This window comes from Desmodus rotundus, chromosome 3 (genome assembly GCF_022682495.2).
Source record: "Desmodus rotundus isolate HL8 chromosome 3, HLdesRot8A.1, whole genome shotgun sequence".
Classification (NCBI taxonomy): Eukaryota; Metazoa; Chordata; class Mammalia; order Chiroptera; family Phyllostomidae; genus Desmodus; species Desmodus rotundus.
This window is the reverse complement of record NC_071389.1, coordinates 176,910,914-176,929,198: the sequence shown is the minus strand read 5'-3', so window position 1 is coordinate 176,929,198 and position 18,285 is coordinate 176,910,914. Positions and strand designations below refer to the sequence as shown.

The 18,285-nt window shown below is 41.1% G+C and overlaps 1 protein-coding gene across 1 annotated transcript in view; it reads left to right on the top strand.

Annotated features, from left to right (window-relative positions):
• The first annotated feature begins 11,866 nt into the window (after window positions 1–11,866).
• Window positions 11,867–18,285, top strand: part of DDX47 (DEAD-box helicase 47) — a 41,362-nt gene continuing 34,943 nt past the window's right edge. The window contains exon 1 of the mRNA XM_024575727.3: window positions 11,867–11,985. Within this exon, the coding sequence (XP_024431495.3) occupies window positions 11,983–11,985 (3 nt within the window). The 5' untranslated portion in view covers window positions 11,867–11,982. The remainder of the gene's footprint in view (window positions 11,986–18,285) is intronic.

The following is an 18,285-nucleotide window of genomic DNA, read 5'->3' as shown; positions in this document are numbered from 1 at the left end:
ATGTCCAGATCTAAGTTTCTATCTCACATTTACACCAGGATAAATTCCTGAAGGATTTAAGAGTGAACTGTAAAAAAAAAAAAAAAAAGGAGCCGTAGACATGGCAGAAGAAACCTCAGAGGATTTAAAAAAGTATAATTATCTTTCTAAGTATGACACAAAATATAGAATCCATAAAATATAATATTGATAAATTCAATGACATAAAAATAAAAACGTGTTGCACTCCAAATCTGCCATAGCAGAGTGAACAGCCAGTGACGTGGGGGTGATGTGAGCCCACTTAGTGCCAATGGGCTCTCTAGTTAAAATGGGTAAAATGGTAAATTTTACATTATGTGTAACTACAATAGTAAATAAATAGATACATAACCACTGGAAAACTTAGAGTTCATCCACATTCTAGCTGGAACAATCTCACACGGGATTCTGGGTCCCGTCCTCTTGGAGATGGACACCGGGCCAGTGGTTTGACTTCAGGCTCTGGAATCAGACTGCTTGGGTTTGAGGCGCGGTCACCTAACTTAGTGCTTGTGGGACTTGCTGCACTGCAAGGTACTTCACCTGGTAAAGCTTCTGTTTCTTCGGCTATGTGATGAGGGTGTTTACAGTTCTCTCCTAGGGTTATTAAAACTATTCGGCGAGATGATGTATGTGCAGGACTTAGCACAGGGCCTGGTGTACGGGGTGGGCAAAAGCAGGCTAACGGGTGTGAGTACACGAAACAGGTTTTTTTCCTTTTATTATTTATTGATGATTGTATTACAACTGTAAATCTGTTTTTGTCCACCCCTGTATAATGAGTAACCATTATAATTCACAAACAATATAATTAACAGAGACATCCAGTTTGTATTTCGGATTCTCAAGTAACCACAACCAACACAATATTAACCTTGTAAATATGTTTTCTCATTTTTGAAAATTTTTTTAATTTATTGACTTGAGAGAGAGAAAGAAAAACATTAATTTGTTGTTCCACTTATTTATGCTTTCATTAGTTGATTCTTGCTCCCTGGCCAGAGATTGAACTGGCAACCTTGGCATATTGGGACAATACTTTAACCAACTGAACCACCTGGCCACAACAGTTTCCTTATTTTTAAATGCTGCTTTTAATTATCCTTAAGGAGAACAAATGTTTTTTATTGGGCATTTAATGAACAGAGTTAATGTATTGCAAAAAATGGTCAGAATGGTAAAGTTTATGACATTTCACCACAATTTTAAAAAACGCTTTAAAAAATAAGGCATTTGGTTGAGTTAAGGCTCATCTCTAATTATCTCAGAAAGGACCTGGTATACATTTGTTTGTGGTACTAAATCAGTAATGCTCACACCCATACACACAATGGAAAATTGGAGAAAATGTTTGCAACCCATTTATTAAAAGGCTAATTTCCCTAATAAATAGAGTGTCTACAAATTAAAGAGCAAAAGCAAACAAATCAATAAAAAAATAAGGGCTATGAACACAATTTTCAGAAAAGGAAATACAAAAGGCTTCTCAAATGTGAAACTATGTTCAGTTGTAGTTTGAGACTGCTGGGATATAAATTATACACAGAATATACATAAATTTAAGGAAATAGAGTTACAGTCAGCGCCACTCATGCAAAGGTGATCATTATCCTTTCCTGATAGTTTAACCTTTGCTTCCCTCCCTTCTATCCAAGGCTGAGTGATTTTCTCCCCAGCTTCACTGGTGACCAGAGAAGCAAGGAGTTTGCATGTGTGGAAGCCATGACCACCTTTCAAGTTCAGGGTCAAAGCTCTCTTATCCAAACCGTTTAATCTTTGTCTTACTAGCATCACCTTACTTTGCTCTTAGAAATGTCCTGCACAGCCTCTTAAAGCAAGCAATGACCTTTTTCCACACATCTCATCCATTCCTGTTTTTAAATGCCTAAATATTGGCCGATAATCTGATTCTCCAAAATCATGACCTTATTCTGGCTTTTCCTTCAAGTTCTCTATTCTCTTAAAAGCTTCAAATAGAATTTATTCTATGATTATTATGAAATGTCAAATCAGTAGAGGGAGAGTACATGATGGAATAAATGGTGTTAGGTTAGAACTACACATAGATGATACAATGTACATTGGGTACATTGTACATTGTATACTGTGGGTTTAGTCTTTGATTCAGTAGTCCCTTTTCTACAAATGCACTTTTGGGAAATGGTCAGACATGAGACTAAAGATACATATACCAGCATGATAATTGTGAAGTTACATATTAGACTTTAAAAAGAAACAAAAAAGCCCTGGTGGGATGGTTCAGTTGATTGAAGTGTCGCCCCATGCACCAAAAGATTGAAGATTCAATTCCAGGTCAGGGAACACACCTAGGCTGCGAGTTTGATCCCCAGGTGGGGCACATATGGGAGATGAGAGGCAACCAATTGATGTTTCCCTCACATAGATGTTTCTCTCTCTTTCTCTCTCTCCCCCACTTCCTTTCTCTCTCTCTAAAAAAAATTAAAAAGTCAATAAATATATCCTTGGGTGAGGATTAAAAAAAAAAGAAGCAAAAAAAGTAAACCCAGCAACATCCCCTTAGATGCAAGATTAAAGGATTGATTATTTGATTGAAGCAACTATAGTATATCCAAGAATGACACAGATTGCAACTATTAGAACACCCAGGTAGCTTTATATGTATTAATATAAAAAGTTGTCCATAATATTAAACCAGGCACAGAGCAATATTTATAGTATGACTCTGTTTTTGTAAAAAAGCATTTTTTAAAAATTAAAGACAATTCCCATGTGTATGCATAGAACCAGCCTGGAAGGTTACCTGGTTTCAGTTCCTGAGAGTAGAATTATGAAGAGACTTTCATTTCATTTAAGTATTGGTTGTATATTTTAATGATGGATTTCAACATGAAAAAACCCCATAAAGATATTTCAAGTTTAAAAAATAATTATCCTTGAAATTCTTGAATGGAGAATAAGTTTCTCTTTGTGTCTCACATAGTCTCTCTTCTCAGATGTTAAAACAGAACTAGGCATTTCCCTAATTCATTTTCCTCCCATTTTTCTGTATTTCGTTCCAAATATTGTTAAATCCCTATATGAATTATGAGGAGTATGTGTGTTTGGGTATATGATCTTGCTTCCAGAGAACATAAGTAAGGTATAAATATCACCCCATTAACTCAGGGCTATCTTAACAAACCATGGAGAATTGAGCCTATTCCATCTTTTTGCCACATGGGATCCTGGTGGTAACATTATCCCAAACCTCACATTCCTTGATCTTTGGCATTTGGCACACCAGGATTCTGCTTGGAATTCAACAGCTCAGCTCTCTGCCTGTAGTTTAGTTACTTAGGACATAGTGCTGGGGAGAGCGTTTTAAATTTCAAGATAGCAGACCAGACTTGAGCTGTCACTCGCCGTGGGACGGACCTGGGGCAGATCGTAGAATCTCAGAATACCGAGAATGGGAGAGCATTGCATCCAGTCTTCAATTTACAAATGAGGAAATTCTAATCCTTGATTTCCTGTGAAGTGGGGACGTTAAACAAGATGATTTATAGGTCCCTTTTGGCTTACAATTCTGTAATTCGTTTCCTAGTCAGGCTCACGCAGCCCATCCCTGTGGATCAGGTTTCTTTCCAGGGGAGCTAGATTACTGATTTTTGGCTGCAAACTACATATTCACAAGAGTCAAAGAAAGATTATAGATAGTATAGTAGTGTAGACTGAAGAGTGAACTTTTATTGTCTTCCTAGAAAAAAAAGCATGGGAAAGTATGCCTTAGTGGTTGCTTAGTGGTAACAATCTCTGCTTCATTGTTGCATGCATACTCATGGAGACCCTCCTAAGGGCCAGGCTCTGTTTCTTCAACGTGACTGACAAGAGCCCTGCCCTCTTGGAGCTACAGGCAGTTTGAGGAGATGGACAGAAAAATCACAGCTATAATTATTTAATGGAATTTAATAATTGTGTTCTGAAGGATATGAGGTAGGTCTGTCCGGAAAAAGTCCAGCCATTGTTAATATAATGAGAACGATTTGTGCAACATCAATGTAACCTGGCAGCCAAGGAAAGTGGGCTGGAATGCACATGTGTGAACAATGAGAATGTCACTGTACTAGTCAGTGGAGGCGGTAGACACTGTCAAGTGAGCATGTGTACTGTGTGGCTGTTGCATTAAAAATGACTGAGCCAGTAGAGCAATGAATCTGCATCAAATTTTGCATTAAGCTTAAACATTCCTCTGTGGAAACAATTCGGATGATTCAGAAGGCTGCAGCTATGTGCAACTGGTGATTGGCAGCTTCATCACGACGATGCACCTGCTCCCGCATCACATCTGATTCAGAGCTTTTTGGTGAAACATCAAATCACCCAGGTAGCTCAGCCCAGATTTGGCACCCTGTGACTTCTGGCTTTTCCCAAAACTAAAATCACCTTTGAAAGGGAAGGGATTTCAGACCATCGATGAGATTCATGAAAATATGATGGGACAGCTGATGGAGATTAGGAGAACTGTGTGAGGTCCTAAGGTGCCTACTTTGAAGGGGACTGAGGCGTCCTATGTACAATGTTTCTAGTATCTTCATTAAATGTCTCAATTTTTCATAGCACATGGCTGGACACATTCTGGACAGACCTCGTATGTGCTGTAAAGGAAGCTCAGGTTTTCCGCCTTATGTTCCTACAAAGGTGCCCAGCCGAGGGAGTCAGCATGGTCTGGAATCAAAACTCTTTCCCCAGGCCAGCCCATGTTTACCCAAAAGAAATGAGCCTTTGAAAATCCATCCCCCATGCAGTGCCGTCTGCAGTTTTCTGAAAGTCTCCTGTGTTGTAGTGGTTGCCCTGCAGCATGTTGTAAGAGTTTGAAATAGGGGGCCTTATCTAGAGATGGAAGCTAGCAAGTCACTCCTAAGGAAATGACCCTCCAATGGAGACATGGAGGCTGAGCAGGGATTACCAGTGGAAGACAGGAGGGGAATAAGGGTGATCCAGGCAGAGCACGTCCAAGGCCCCAAATCAGGAAGGACTTTGAGGAAGTAAAAGAAGGTGCATATGACTGGGATGGTGTGAACCAGGGCAGCAGGAACGAGTGGTGTGAGTTGGTTGGTAAGGTCCAGATGGTAATGGGCCTTTCAAGCCACATTAGGAATTTTGAACTTAACTTCAAGAGCAATGGGAAGCCATTGGGTAATTGAAGAGAGTGACTTGAGCAGCTTTAATTAAACTTGCTTATTACCTTCTTTTATCTTATTCTAGTCAACACCCTTAGTTTTGTATTGGGATCATTCCCATAGGGTGTGGGAAAGAAAGTTTAGGCTTGCACCTTTATATTTCTTCACGAACACACACAATATAAAAAATGTTTTAGAGGTCTGGTGGGTATGTGGCTTTTCAGTAAGTGAAGGGGACATGACGTTCTTGGACCATCAGAACAGATACTAGTCACAACTGATAAATTTCAGGTTTTGAAGGAAGAACCCATGCAAGCCCCGTAGCTGGGTGCCTGTCTGCTGAACTGGCGGCTGAACAAGCCGGTCTCGCCACTTCTGCTCCACCCCGCCACTCATTTAGCGGGCAATCTCTTGTTTGTCGTTTTAGGAGCCAGCCCATGTTTTGCCCTTTGCCAGTACAACTGGTATGAATCTTCTTAGCAAGTGTACAACTTAGGGGTGAAAACTGCATCATTTTCTTCAAATAGTTCAGCATTTTTGTCTTCATTTTTTACTGAGCAACTCAAAAGATTAACTATTTACTTGATTTTTGAAAGAGACTTGAAAAGAGGGATAATAAAAATGAACAACCCACAGGGACTTTTTTTTTTTTTTTAATTGATTAGTAAAAGAGAGACCTCTGCTGGCTAAATGGTATAAGACCTAGAGTCCGTTGTCACCCCACGAGAAGCTGTCCTTAAAGTTTTGACAGGTAGATGTTAGCACACTGATGACAGCTCACTCGTTGCTCATTTCCTCCGCTATCAGCTCAGGTTCTTTGGAGCTAATTTAAGAGACCTGTAATTCCAAGCCCCAGTCACAGTTGTTTCTGCCTTTAGGAAAAGTCTTAGCCTTTTATATTTCTTAACAGTTACAGCTTAAACTGTCGGCCTGTGCCAAAACCCAGACCTGAAATAACTCCTGAATTTTATCTTCTTTGCTTCCTTTCTTACTTCTGCCCTTTACCTCCCCTCCTGCCCTCCACCAGTAAAACCAAATAAAACAAATCTTCATTCAAAAAGAGTTCTGCTGATGGAAAGTGAGAAGGAGGAAACTTACCCCCTTATCTTTAGCTTATCCTCAACTGAATATGCAGGCTTGGGACTCGAGGTTGGGGCTCCCTGAGAAGAGCCGTGAACCCCATTCATACCTTCTGATGGTTTTGTTCAGCTGTGGGAAGGTGGGTGCACAAAATGAAGGAGATTGGGTGAGTGGGAGAGCCTACACTTGAGAATGTCGAGGGTGGCTATGTAGTAGGAGAAAGGGGAGGTTTCCTGGAGATCCTTTGTTTGCCAAGGATGATGATGAGTGCCTACTACGTGCAGGCCTAGGCCAAGTACTTCATGTACCTTCATTCTGTTTCCTGCTTTGCTTTCCAATTCATAATCTTAAGAACATCTTTCTTTGGAAAATATTTAATATATGTGAAGAACTTAGAACAAAGCCTGCATAAAAACCATAGTTATGTGTATGTTTGCTCTTTCATTTGGCAGGTTGTTTCCACCAATGGCTCCCACATCCTGTCTTCCCATGTCTAACGACTTTACACCTTAAATACTCATTCTCCTCCTTCCAACAACCTCTTCCGGATTGGCTAGAGCATGAGCTATTAGTTTCAAGTGGTGATCATTTTAATGCTGTATAGGGCCCTTACATCACCAACCTCTCCTTTAAGAAAGCGGAGGCCCAGAGTCATTGTCCCTGCCCAAGGTTACCCGCCTAGAGGGCAGCAGAGGCAGGACTGGAACTCAGAGTTCCTGGATTCTTGAGGTAGCACTTCCTGTATGACACTCACATGGTCCTTGGCCTGCATTGTGCAACACGTGGTTTTACTTATACTTTCTGCTCCTCTTCCCAGGTTGCCTGTCACTCCATTTCTAAGCCCTCCGCACCAACCTGCTGCACACAGGCAACCCCGGGCCCATCAGCACAGCTGCCACGCAGCTTCGCTTGCCAGTCTAGGTGGCTTCTCCTTCCTCTCCTAAACTTACTTGTTCTGTTTGGGCCTTGTTAGGGTGCTGAAAAGTCTCTTGACTCACAAATTTACCAAAAGATGTTCAGAGACTTCTATCCTCTGAAATGCCTATTAATCTTGACATTTCTATGCTGTCGATAGTGTTATTTTTTTGTGTAAGCCTTACATTTGTATACGTTAGAAGTTGCCTTATATGTATTGAACTCTCCCTGGTCCCTCAGCATAATATAGTGCCTTTTACTGGAAATATAGTAGTTTCTTAACCCAAAAGAATAAATCTCTAACTCTGGGGATTTTAGGCACTGTGGCAAGCCAGTTCTATAGATATTCTAAAACAGGTCGTCCTTTTAAGAGTTTCATATTATACCCTAATTTCTCATGAGACCCTGGGCATCCTGTTAAAATTTAGTATAGTTTGGTAAGTGATAAATCTCCCTACTTCAAAATTAATTCCTTCATGGATCTGGCAGTTTTTTAAGGGGTGCTCTGGAAGTATGCTGGATGGTGTTCGGCCCTGGAGGCATTTGCAAAGAAGTTTGACATCTGCCTGTCTGTCCGCTTCTGGCTGTCTAGAAGGTGGATAAGATGGATGCAACTTGAGGAGGCATCCTTTGTTCCTGAGAATAGAAGGTGCATTGTGGAGCAGAACGATAGGGGAACTATAGGGGATGCCACACCAGCTCTGCATTGCTTATCAGCAGAATTCTTTTACAGAAAAGAAAAATAAACGTTTATCTTGTTCAAGCCACTATTATTTCTGGGCTCTGTTACTAGCTGCCAAATGCAAATCTTAACTGATATGGAAGTCCTTGAGGATTTTTGAGCAAGGCACTGATTCTGATTGGTAGGTCAGCAAGAAACAAATTTGAAGGGGGTGGAGGGGTGTTCCGGACATACAAAGAGATAAAGTTGGCTTGGCAGGTGGGGACAGATAGTGCTGGGAGACTTTCAATGAGGAGAATACACATCTTATACAGGGTCATTGATTTGGGTTTTTTTCCCAGGACACCTCTGCTAAGCTTCTATTATACAGTGGTTATTTAAATATGTAGTTAGTGAGCAATTTGCATTCTGCTATTGTCAAGTGGCCTGAAAGCTAGGGAGATTGAGAAGATGGATACTTTTTGTGTCTTAAAAAGAAGCAGGCAAAAGCTGGAATAGGAAAAGAGTATCGGTGTTACAGTAAAACAAAGTTATGTGTTGTGAACTCCTGCAGGCATTTTCAAGGAAAGGAACTTCTGTTACATGTGATTGTCTAATCAAGATACATTTGAAATGTAACCTTTACTGGATAGCAACTGTAAATAATATTTTTAAAATGTACTTTGGAGTAACTTGCAGGGCAAAAATAATTTCATATGCTAAAAATTTCTAAAGGGGAGCTATTTTATTAGTTTACACTAAAATTCATGTGATCACATTGAGTATTAGCTGTCTCTTCATAGTGACTTTTTCTTCTTGATGTTGGGCGAGTAATTTCACACCTTTTAGATTATAAGACATTTAATTATTGTTTACATGGATTATAAAAATATGATAGTATAACATAGCTTTCCTGTGAACTAGATGTGCTAACTCCATATCCCACTCTGTTTCCTAAAAAAATGGGTTGGCAGTTTCAAAGTTCCTTCCAAATTTGGCTCAAACAGGTAATTAGAAAACTTAACACAACTACAAAGTTCAGGGTCTCTTAAGGCAGTGGCCTTCAGTCTCTCTCCCCCTGCACAGGCAAGGACAGCTGTGCGCAGTGTCACCTGAAAATTCTCGCTCATGAATTGTCTCTCCCACTTCCCCTCATTTGGAAAAAATACACAAGGAGGCAAATGACTGAATATTAGGTTGTAATCTGGACTGCCTGTTGCAAACTTCCATACTTTTTCTAACAACTCCATTTTAATAGTCACATATAACTCATTGTCCCTTGTTTATAATGGGAAGAAATATAAAAAGATGATTCAAAATATTAGGGTTTTGATTTATATCTTCCAGAAGTGCCTGTTGTACACAGGAAAAAACAAACAAAAAACCCCCCACTAGTCTGATAAGCAGATGTTCTCTCTACAGTTAAATACATAATAACAATGGCCAATGTTTATGGAGCACTGTGTGTACTAAGCCACTTATCTTTGTTAATTTCTTTTAATCCTGATGAAAACTCTGAGAAGCTGCTGCATCGATGAGGAAACTGAGTCTCAGAACCATTTTTCAAGGTCACATTAAGCAGCTGAACCAGGGCTCAAATTCAGGTCCTGCTGACTCTCAGCCTGGCTTAGAAGCTGTCCTGTTATTCTTGTAAATAATCTCAGTGAGAACAAGGCCAACTGGCTCATTTTGACACTTGATCCAAAATCGTTCTCTTTCACCTTCTGCCAGATTGGAAGACGGTATGGTGATTAAATATTTCTGGCCAGCAATATCTTGCCATTTATGGAAAAGTGATATCCCCAAATCTTTAATAATTGTTTCATCAAGAACAAAAACAAAGCCCCTGCTAATTTTGGAATGAGTGCAGGAAAGTCTCTTTACTTCTCTGCACCTCAATCTCTCCTTAGGAAGGATGCAAAAAAATAGTATCACTTTCGAAGTTGCTTTGGGAAGAAGACAAACAGTGGGTGCTACTTAGTTATAATTTGCAGACATTTTTTGTGGCAGACTACAAATAACATTTTAAGGTTAGGGAACACCTTTGTAAGGGATGAAAGCCATTTTATGGTAAAAGAAGCTTGGAAGGCCCAAGGAAGGAATTCTTAAAATATATGAACTTGCCTCTGGATCTCCTTTTGGTTTTAGCTCCATATAAATTAAGGTGTTTTTCAAAGGCCACCTTCTTGCAAGGAAGTTAGGTGAGAAGGCCTGCTGAAAAGCTTCATAGTTGCTAAATTTGTGTTGGTTTCCTACCTCCTATGTTATTTGCCTGGGAGGGTGGACCTAGTTTACTTTGGGGAAGGTTGTAAGTAGAGAAGAGCCAAGTGATGTTTGCTAATTTGTTTATTTAGTGAGCAGTCTCATTAAAAAGATCTTCTCTTTTGTGTAGGTAAAGAGCTCCCAGGGGAGTGTTCTTACTGATCTGTTTTGCTGTTTTGGAGATAATTCTGTAAAGAACAGTTGAGCCCTAGGTCTCCTTTTCAACCATCATTTAGGCCCTGGAAAGGCCAGTTGCTTTTTGGGTGGGAATACAACCACAGCTGGGGTCGTGAGTGGGAGTGGGGGTGGGTGGGACGAAGGCGGATCTGACTCGCTGAAACTGAAGGCCATCTTCCTTAATGGGACATAGCCAGTGTCTCCGTCAGCTGGGCTAGAACAAACTTGTAGGCTGGGTCATTATTTTTTGTGTAGGATGCTTGGCCTAACCTCTCTAAGTTTATGAAGAAAATTAATAACCTCCTTCAGGTTGTTGTCATGAGCAACTGAAATAATGCATCTGAAAGTGCTTTACAAATCTATTATTGTAATATGTGAAAATGGTGGCTAATGGAAGTGCTGTGAAATGTTTGCTATGATTAATAGGAGTGCAAGTCAATATTATGCCTAATTGGAAGATGTTGATTCATACATGCATGGAAACTTTTCAAAATCTTTCCTTTCCCTACCTGTTCACTGATTTTTCTCAGCATCCATTCCCATCACTCCCTGCTCTCCCTCAATTTGCATAGGATATTCGTATAAACACATTCTGCCATTCCGTTTCAGCCACAGGAGCATCGTATCTTGTTTTCCTTGGTAGTTCTGTAGGAAGTGAGCACTGACTATGTATTAGTCTTCACTTCGGGAACACTGAGAATGATTCAAAGCCAAGGGCGTGTTGTAACACTACTTAATAATGTGATGTAACGTGGTGCATGCTGGGAATAATAGGTATGTTTTCTTCAGGGCTGGGGTGTTAGACCTTCTTCCTAGGGCCAGTGCCTCCTTCCTGAGCACAGTGTATCTTAATTAATCAAGTGAGAACTAGGCCATGTGCATATGGCATAACTGCATTAGTGCTTGGCACAATCTGTGGCATAATTCTGTGGCCTCTGGCCGAGTCATTAAAATAGCTGAAGTAACTGTGAACAATGACTCTCGTACACGGTGTGAGGGAGAATTATCTAATGTAGTTTGGAGGATGCACATTTGCATACAGTTCAGGCAAATTTCTATCTGGAAAGGAGTTCTGCATTAGTCATTTTTCTTTTTTCCTTCCTTCCAATAAAAGCATATCAAGCACCTACTGTACGCTAAGTTTCAGGTGTCAAAAGCATTTTTCCTGCCCTCAGGAAGCACAGGGGTATATGTGTGTGTGTGTGTGTTCGAGAGAAAAAGAGAGAGGTCACAGGGCAATGAAATAAGTTTGAACAACCTTCTGTGAGAGTATACATGGGAAAGGACTATTCTGGGAAGGCTTTGCTGGGGAGATGTGATTTTAAGTATTGAAGGATAAACGGGAATTTGCCCAGCCCCAAACCAACAAACAACAAGTTGAAGGTGGGCTGCCCATGCAGCTGAACAGAATCTGGGAATGCACTGGGTTGAGGCGTGAAGGCATGTGATTGGGAAATACGGGGTAGAGTTTGGTGTTACTAGTGCCTGGAGGCATGTTTCACAGAATTAGACATTTTACAGATGTACTCCTGAGTTTTCTCTATGGCTATGGTAACCATCTGCTGAAATCTGCTTTTTGAGGGCCAAAATTATTTTTCCTCCACTTTACAGTGCGGAATTTGGGAGGATCAGTAGAGTTCTTGTGAGTCAACTCTCTGCCTGGAGACAGACATGAGTGAAACTCTGAAGCCTTGAATCCCCTACCAGTTGCCTACTGCCACTTAAATGGTAAGTATGCAAAGACTATACATCGTATATGCGGTCTGTCCGGAAGAAGTCCAGCCACTGTTAATATAACAAGAATGGTTTACAAGACATTGATGCAACCTGGCAGCCAAGAAGAGAGTGGACTGGAATGCACATGCGTGAACAATGATGACCTCACTGTAATAGTCAGTGGGGGTGGTAGATGCCATTGAGTGAGCATGTGTACTGTGTGGTTGTCACATTCAAAATGACTGAGAGAGTAGAGCAATGAATCTGCATCCAGTTTTGTGTGAAGCTTGAACATTCCTCCATGGAAACTATTCGGATGATTCAGAAGACCAAAGCTATGGGCAACTGGTGATTGGCAGCTTCATCACAACAATGTCTCTGCTCATGCATCACACCTGGTGCAGAGCTTTTTGGTGAAACATCAAATCACCCAGGTGAATAAACCTCCTACAGCCTAGATTTGGTGCCCTGTGACTTCTGGCTTTTCCCAAAACTAAAATCAACTTTGAAAGGGAAAAGATTTCATCATCGATGAGATTCAGGAAAATACAACAGGGCATGGTGGCGATTGGGAGAACTGTGAGAGGTCCCAAGGTGCCTATGTTGATGGGGACAGAGGTGTCATTGTCCTATGTACCATGTTTCTTGTATCATGTATCTTTTTCAGTAAATGTCTCTATTTTTCATAGTACATGGCTGGATACTTTCTAGACAGACCGTGTATATCATTTGAATTTTCTGTTCTGGTAAATAATGCTGAATTTTAAGAGTCACACCAATTCCTAGACTAGGCTCTAGGCAAAAAAGCCTAAGTATCCCCTCACTCGCTTTTCTCCTGTACTTTAGGCTATTTCCTATTGACTGCCTAGAACATAAATGCAATCCCTCCCCATAAATGAAAGCAGTCCCTGGACCATTTTGCTATGGGTTTGAAAGGATGCACAGAAGGAAAATGCAAGAAATAAGAGGTCTAAGTTAGGAAAAGCCGAGGTGGAGTGAGTCATGTGGAAAGAGCAGCCAGAGGAACCTCATAGCTCCCGGGTGTTGTCTTACCTTAGTGTCACCACCACACTCAGTCATTGGCTAGGAGCAGCCGTGGGAAACATGGCCTTAACCCAAAACCCAACCCAAACTTGGTGATGGATTGCAGGTGACTTTGACTTGAGGACTCCCAAGTGACCTTGCCAAACTTTCTTTAGAACTGCATTGCAGTCTAAGACACTTTTCCTCTGTCTTCCTTCATTCCTTCTTTCTTTCACGCAGAGACACACCTGCATTGTGGTCTGACAGTTTTCTCAACCTCTCCTCATTTTCTCTACAGTCATTTTCCCTAATAAATTTCTTATATGTCTAATTCCATCATGGTGGATGTTTCTTGGAAGACTCTGAATAATATTGGATGGATACCATATGATTTCACTCATACGTGGAATCTAATGAACAAAATAAACTAATGAACAAAGTAGAAACCTACTCATTGACAGAGAATAGACTGACAGTTGTCAGAGGGGAGGTGGGTTGTGGGGCTGCATAAAAAAGGTGAAGGGATTAAGGAAAAGAACCCCAAAACCTCATCGACACAGACAACAGCATGGTGATTACCAGAGGGAAAGTGTGGTGGGGGAAGTGGTAAATGGTGATGGAAGGGGACTTGACTTGGGGTGGTGAACACACAATACAATATACAGATGATGTGTCATAGAATTGTCCACCTGAAGCCAATGTCACCTCACTACATTCAGTAAAAAAATTGGATGAAAAGGGCAAAGGAATGTTGGTTTTGTTCTCAGCATTTTAATACTGAGATTCAAAAGTAAGAAAATATATTACCTGGGTCAAAAGAACAATTTAAAAAAGAAGAGAAAGGGAGCAAAAAATGTACCAAGCAAATACATCAAGAGAAAGCCATTGAACAATATTAAAGTTAGATAAAATAGGGACAAAAGAGAATGAAGATATAACAACTTTAACATGCATATTTGGAGACATAGGGGCTGTGGAATAATAAAAATGAGTTGTACGTGGTGTCACATCGCTCCCTAAGGTCTATTCAGTGGGAGTGGCCTCACTTGTCTTTGATCGAGTCTCAGTCCGGGCTACCCCTTTTGCTTTCTAACTTACTCTTACATGACACAAATCCTCTTTCACAGTGTCAATTCAGTAATTCCAGCTAGCCAGTGGGATGGTTACCCCAAACTCCATCTACATTCAAGGGAAGAACTTCTCCTTGCCTACCAGCAGGGGCAAGAGCTGTCCTACGGCCTCTGAAGTTCTCGACAGAACAAGTGCTCTGTCACTTTTGCTTTATTCTGCTTGTCAAAGCAAGTCACATGGCCAACTCAGAAGTGAAAATTCAGGGAAATATAGTTATTCTTGAGTGAGAAAATTTGCAAAGGTACATGGTAAAGGGCTTGCATAGAGGGAGGAGCAAAAATCTGGGCCAGTAATTCAATCTTCCATAGGACCCAAGGGAGAAAGTCTAATTAGTTATGCTTGGTTCCTGGGTTTGTCACTTGACCTAAGGGGGCTGAGTCACCAGAGTGATTGTGACCCTGTGATGCATGAGCAGGCACATTGTCGTGATGAAGCTGCCCATCACCAGTTGCCCATAGCTGCAGCCTTCTGAATCATTCGAATAGTTTCCATGGAGGAATGTTCAAGCTTCATGCAAATATTGATGAGATTCGTTGCTTTACCTACTCAGCCATTTGGAATGCAACGGCCACACAGTACACATGCTCACTCACACATGCGTATTCCAGTCCACTCTCCTTGACTGCCAAGTTACATTGATATCGTGCAAACTGTTCTCATATTAACAATGGTTGGACCTTTTCTGGAAAGACCTTGTATGTGTGGCACATAAGCAAAAAAATATATGTTTAACATCATTAATAATTAGGGAATTGCAAATTCAAACCACAGTGAGATAATACCACATGCCTATTATTTTTTTAAAAGATTATATTTATTTATTTTTAGACAGAGAGGAAGGGAGGGACAAAGAGAGGGAGAGAAACATCAATATGTGGTTGCCTCTCACGTGCCCCACTTTGGGGACTTGGCCCACAACCCAGGCATGTGCCCAGACTGGGAATTGAATCGGTGATCCTTTGGTTCCCAGGCTGGTGCTCAATCCATTGAGCCCCACCAGCCAGGCCACATGACTATTAGAATGGCTAAAAACCCAACCCAAATCAAAACAAACTAAAACAAAACATAAAACTGACAATATTAAATGCTATTGATAAAGATTAAGAACAACGGGAACCTCTCATACATTGACGGTAGGAATGCAAAATGGTACCACCACTTTGAAAAAGGATTTGGCAGTTTCTTATAAAGATAAACATTCCCTTATCATGTGACCTAGTAATCCTAAATGTTACCCAAGATAAACGAAAATTAAATTCACACAAAAAAACTGTACATGAATGTTTATTGCAGCGTTATTCATAATCCCCAAATACTGGAAATCCAAATGTCCATCAGCACGTGAATGATAAACTGGAGTATATCCATATGATGAAATATTACTCAAAACTTTAAAGGGAAAAACTATTGATATACTCAACATTTGAGTGAATCTCAAGTGCATTTTGGTCAAAGAAGCCCAAAAGACTACAAACCTTATGGCATTCTCAGAAAGGCAAAAGTAAAGGGATGGAGAGCAGATCAGTGGTTGCCAGGGATTGGGGGAGAGATGTTGATTTCACGAAGGGAACACCGGGGCATTATCTGGGCTGATGTAACTCCTTCGTATCTTGATGGTCCTGGCGGCACCGTACTGCTGCCTCACTTCCCAGTCAAGAGAAGAGAAAAAAAGATGCACACGTTATTCCAGTCTAGGGAGCTAAAAGTGAAAAATCTCAACTTGTGCTTTCTGGCTGAATTGAAATAATGATATCTACAAGTGGAATTCTCTGTAAGGGCTTTTGCCAGAGCACCAGCTGGAGATTTCAGTCACTGACAAGCTTAGATGTCTAGAAAATTCCACCACAGGTAAAAGGTGGCATGCAGAATAATGGCTCCTCATAGATGCCCACATCCTAACTACATTCTACTGGTACCCGCAAGTATTAATTTGTTACTTTACATGGCAAAAGAGACTTTACATGTGTGATTATTGAACCTTGAGGTGGAGAGAATATTTTGATTTGAATGAATGAAATGAATCCTTAAAAGCAAAAAGAGAGAACCTTTCCAACTGTGGTCAGAGGGAGACATGCCAATGGAAGAATGGTCACTCCCTCTCCCAGTCCCTACTTTGTTTCTCCTCCATAGTACTTACATCACCATGTGGCAGGCAGAATACGGGCTCCTCAAAGATACACACTGCCTAATCCCCTGAGTCTGTGACTATGTTATGTTACATGGCAATAAGGAGTTCAGGTTGCAGATGGAATTTAAATTTGCTAATGTGCTGACCTTCAAATGGGGAGATTATTTTTGGATTATCCCAGTGGATTCAAGGCAATCAGAATGGTCCTAAACAGTGGAAGAGGAAAGCAGAAGAGGCCGAACGAAGTGATGAGAGGACTCAACCTGCTGGCTGTGAAGATAGAGGAAGGGGCCACGAGCCGAGGAATGAAGAGGGCCTCTGGGAGCTGGAAAAGGCCAGGAAGGGGATTCTCCCCTAGAGCCTCCAGAAAGGAAGCAGCCCTGCCAACACCCCGATGTCAGTCCAGCCAGACCCATGCTGGACTTCTAGCCCACATTACTACAGGATATTAAGTTTATTGTGTCAAGCCACTAAGTTTACGGTAATTTGTTACAGCAGCAATACAAAACTAATACATCAGTTGAATGTATTATTCTTAAGCATGAGGGGAAAATATGGTACTAGGAATAGGGAACTTCTTGGTTTCCTGGGTCCTCAACCCTGGACTGTAGGCAGGCGGTCTATTTGTCCACTTTCAAAATCAGTGTCATTGCCAGGGGGATCAGTTCTGATTCTGGCAGTAAACTTGCAGGGGTGTTTATTGAGTGTAATATTTACCGAGTATTAAACTGCATTCCTGTTGCCCGTGCCCAGTGTTCCTGAAAACCCTTCCCAGCTCCTGGTCTCCTCTTGCACAGGGATTTGGCCTCGTTTGAACCCAGTTTTAGGTTGTGTCTGCCCCTCCCTGGAGATCCACATTCCTGATCTGCTCTCCCTTCACCAAATATCACCGCAAACGGTGCCTTTCTAGATCCCATACTTGCTTCACCCTGACATAGCTCTTCTTCCCTCCACTTCTTGCCTCCTTGAGATTTTGTTTTATGTCTGTGTGACATAGGGAAAATGTATTAAAATGCTATACTGGCAATGCCTCCCTTCTTGCCCACAACGAAGAATGAATGCTTTGTGTACTCAGCTCACCAGAGGGCCTTTGTTGAATTAAGCAGGGTATTGGCAGTGTGGAGAATTAAAATGCCGAGAGGAGACCAAATTGCTCTGCCCACCACAGAATGAGGGCGATACTTGCAAGGAAATTTTATAAGAAGATTGAAGAAAAGAGGAAGTGAAGATGGGTGAGCTCTAAGCTGCAGAACCTTTGAGGAAAGAGGAAGAAACTCAAAGAATATTTAAAAAGAAGGTTTCCTATAGAATGTGTAATGTAATTCTCTCTTTGCCTTCCTAAAGAAACACTCAGTAAGTGTCAGATTTGTGGGAGATTGGATGCGTTAATTGCTGAGGTTGGCATCTTAAGGTGAGAGTAAGAGGGCCCCAGCCCAGATAGTTTCCCTGTGGCGATAATGAGGAAAAAGGGAAGGAAGGATCCAAAGTGGTCTCCTCTATAGCAGGTCTTTCAGCAGGCATGTTTGCTCAGTACTCAGAAAAATTCTTCAGAAATGTTGCAGGAAGAAGCTACACCTCAGAATAGTTCAAGAAAGAAAGAAGAGGGCTTTTATCTACCTGATTCCCTCCCGTCTCCTTTCCATTGGCCAAGGTTTATCCTACACAGAGCTAAATCCCCTGAACTCCCAGGGAGTGTCATCTGGCTGCTTAGTGACCACTCAGGAAATTACTTTCACACCTTGTGGTGTGGCCCTTTCATTCAAGTCATGGGTGAGGCACTGACAAAAAGAAAGAGCGGACAGAACAATGGAAGGAATCTGGGAAGTCTGTAAATGTTTGTCTCTGTGATTGAGAAACACTTTTATTTAAACCTTGCTCCACATTGCGAATCGTGTTTTTAAATGCATGGCTAATAAAAGTATGAACTTCAGTGTACTCATAAAGACATATGGAAAACTATTTAAAAGAGTGGGACATCATTCACTAATGCTAATTGATAATACTTGAGAAGTATTATCTTTAGACTTCCA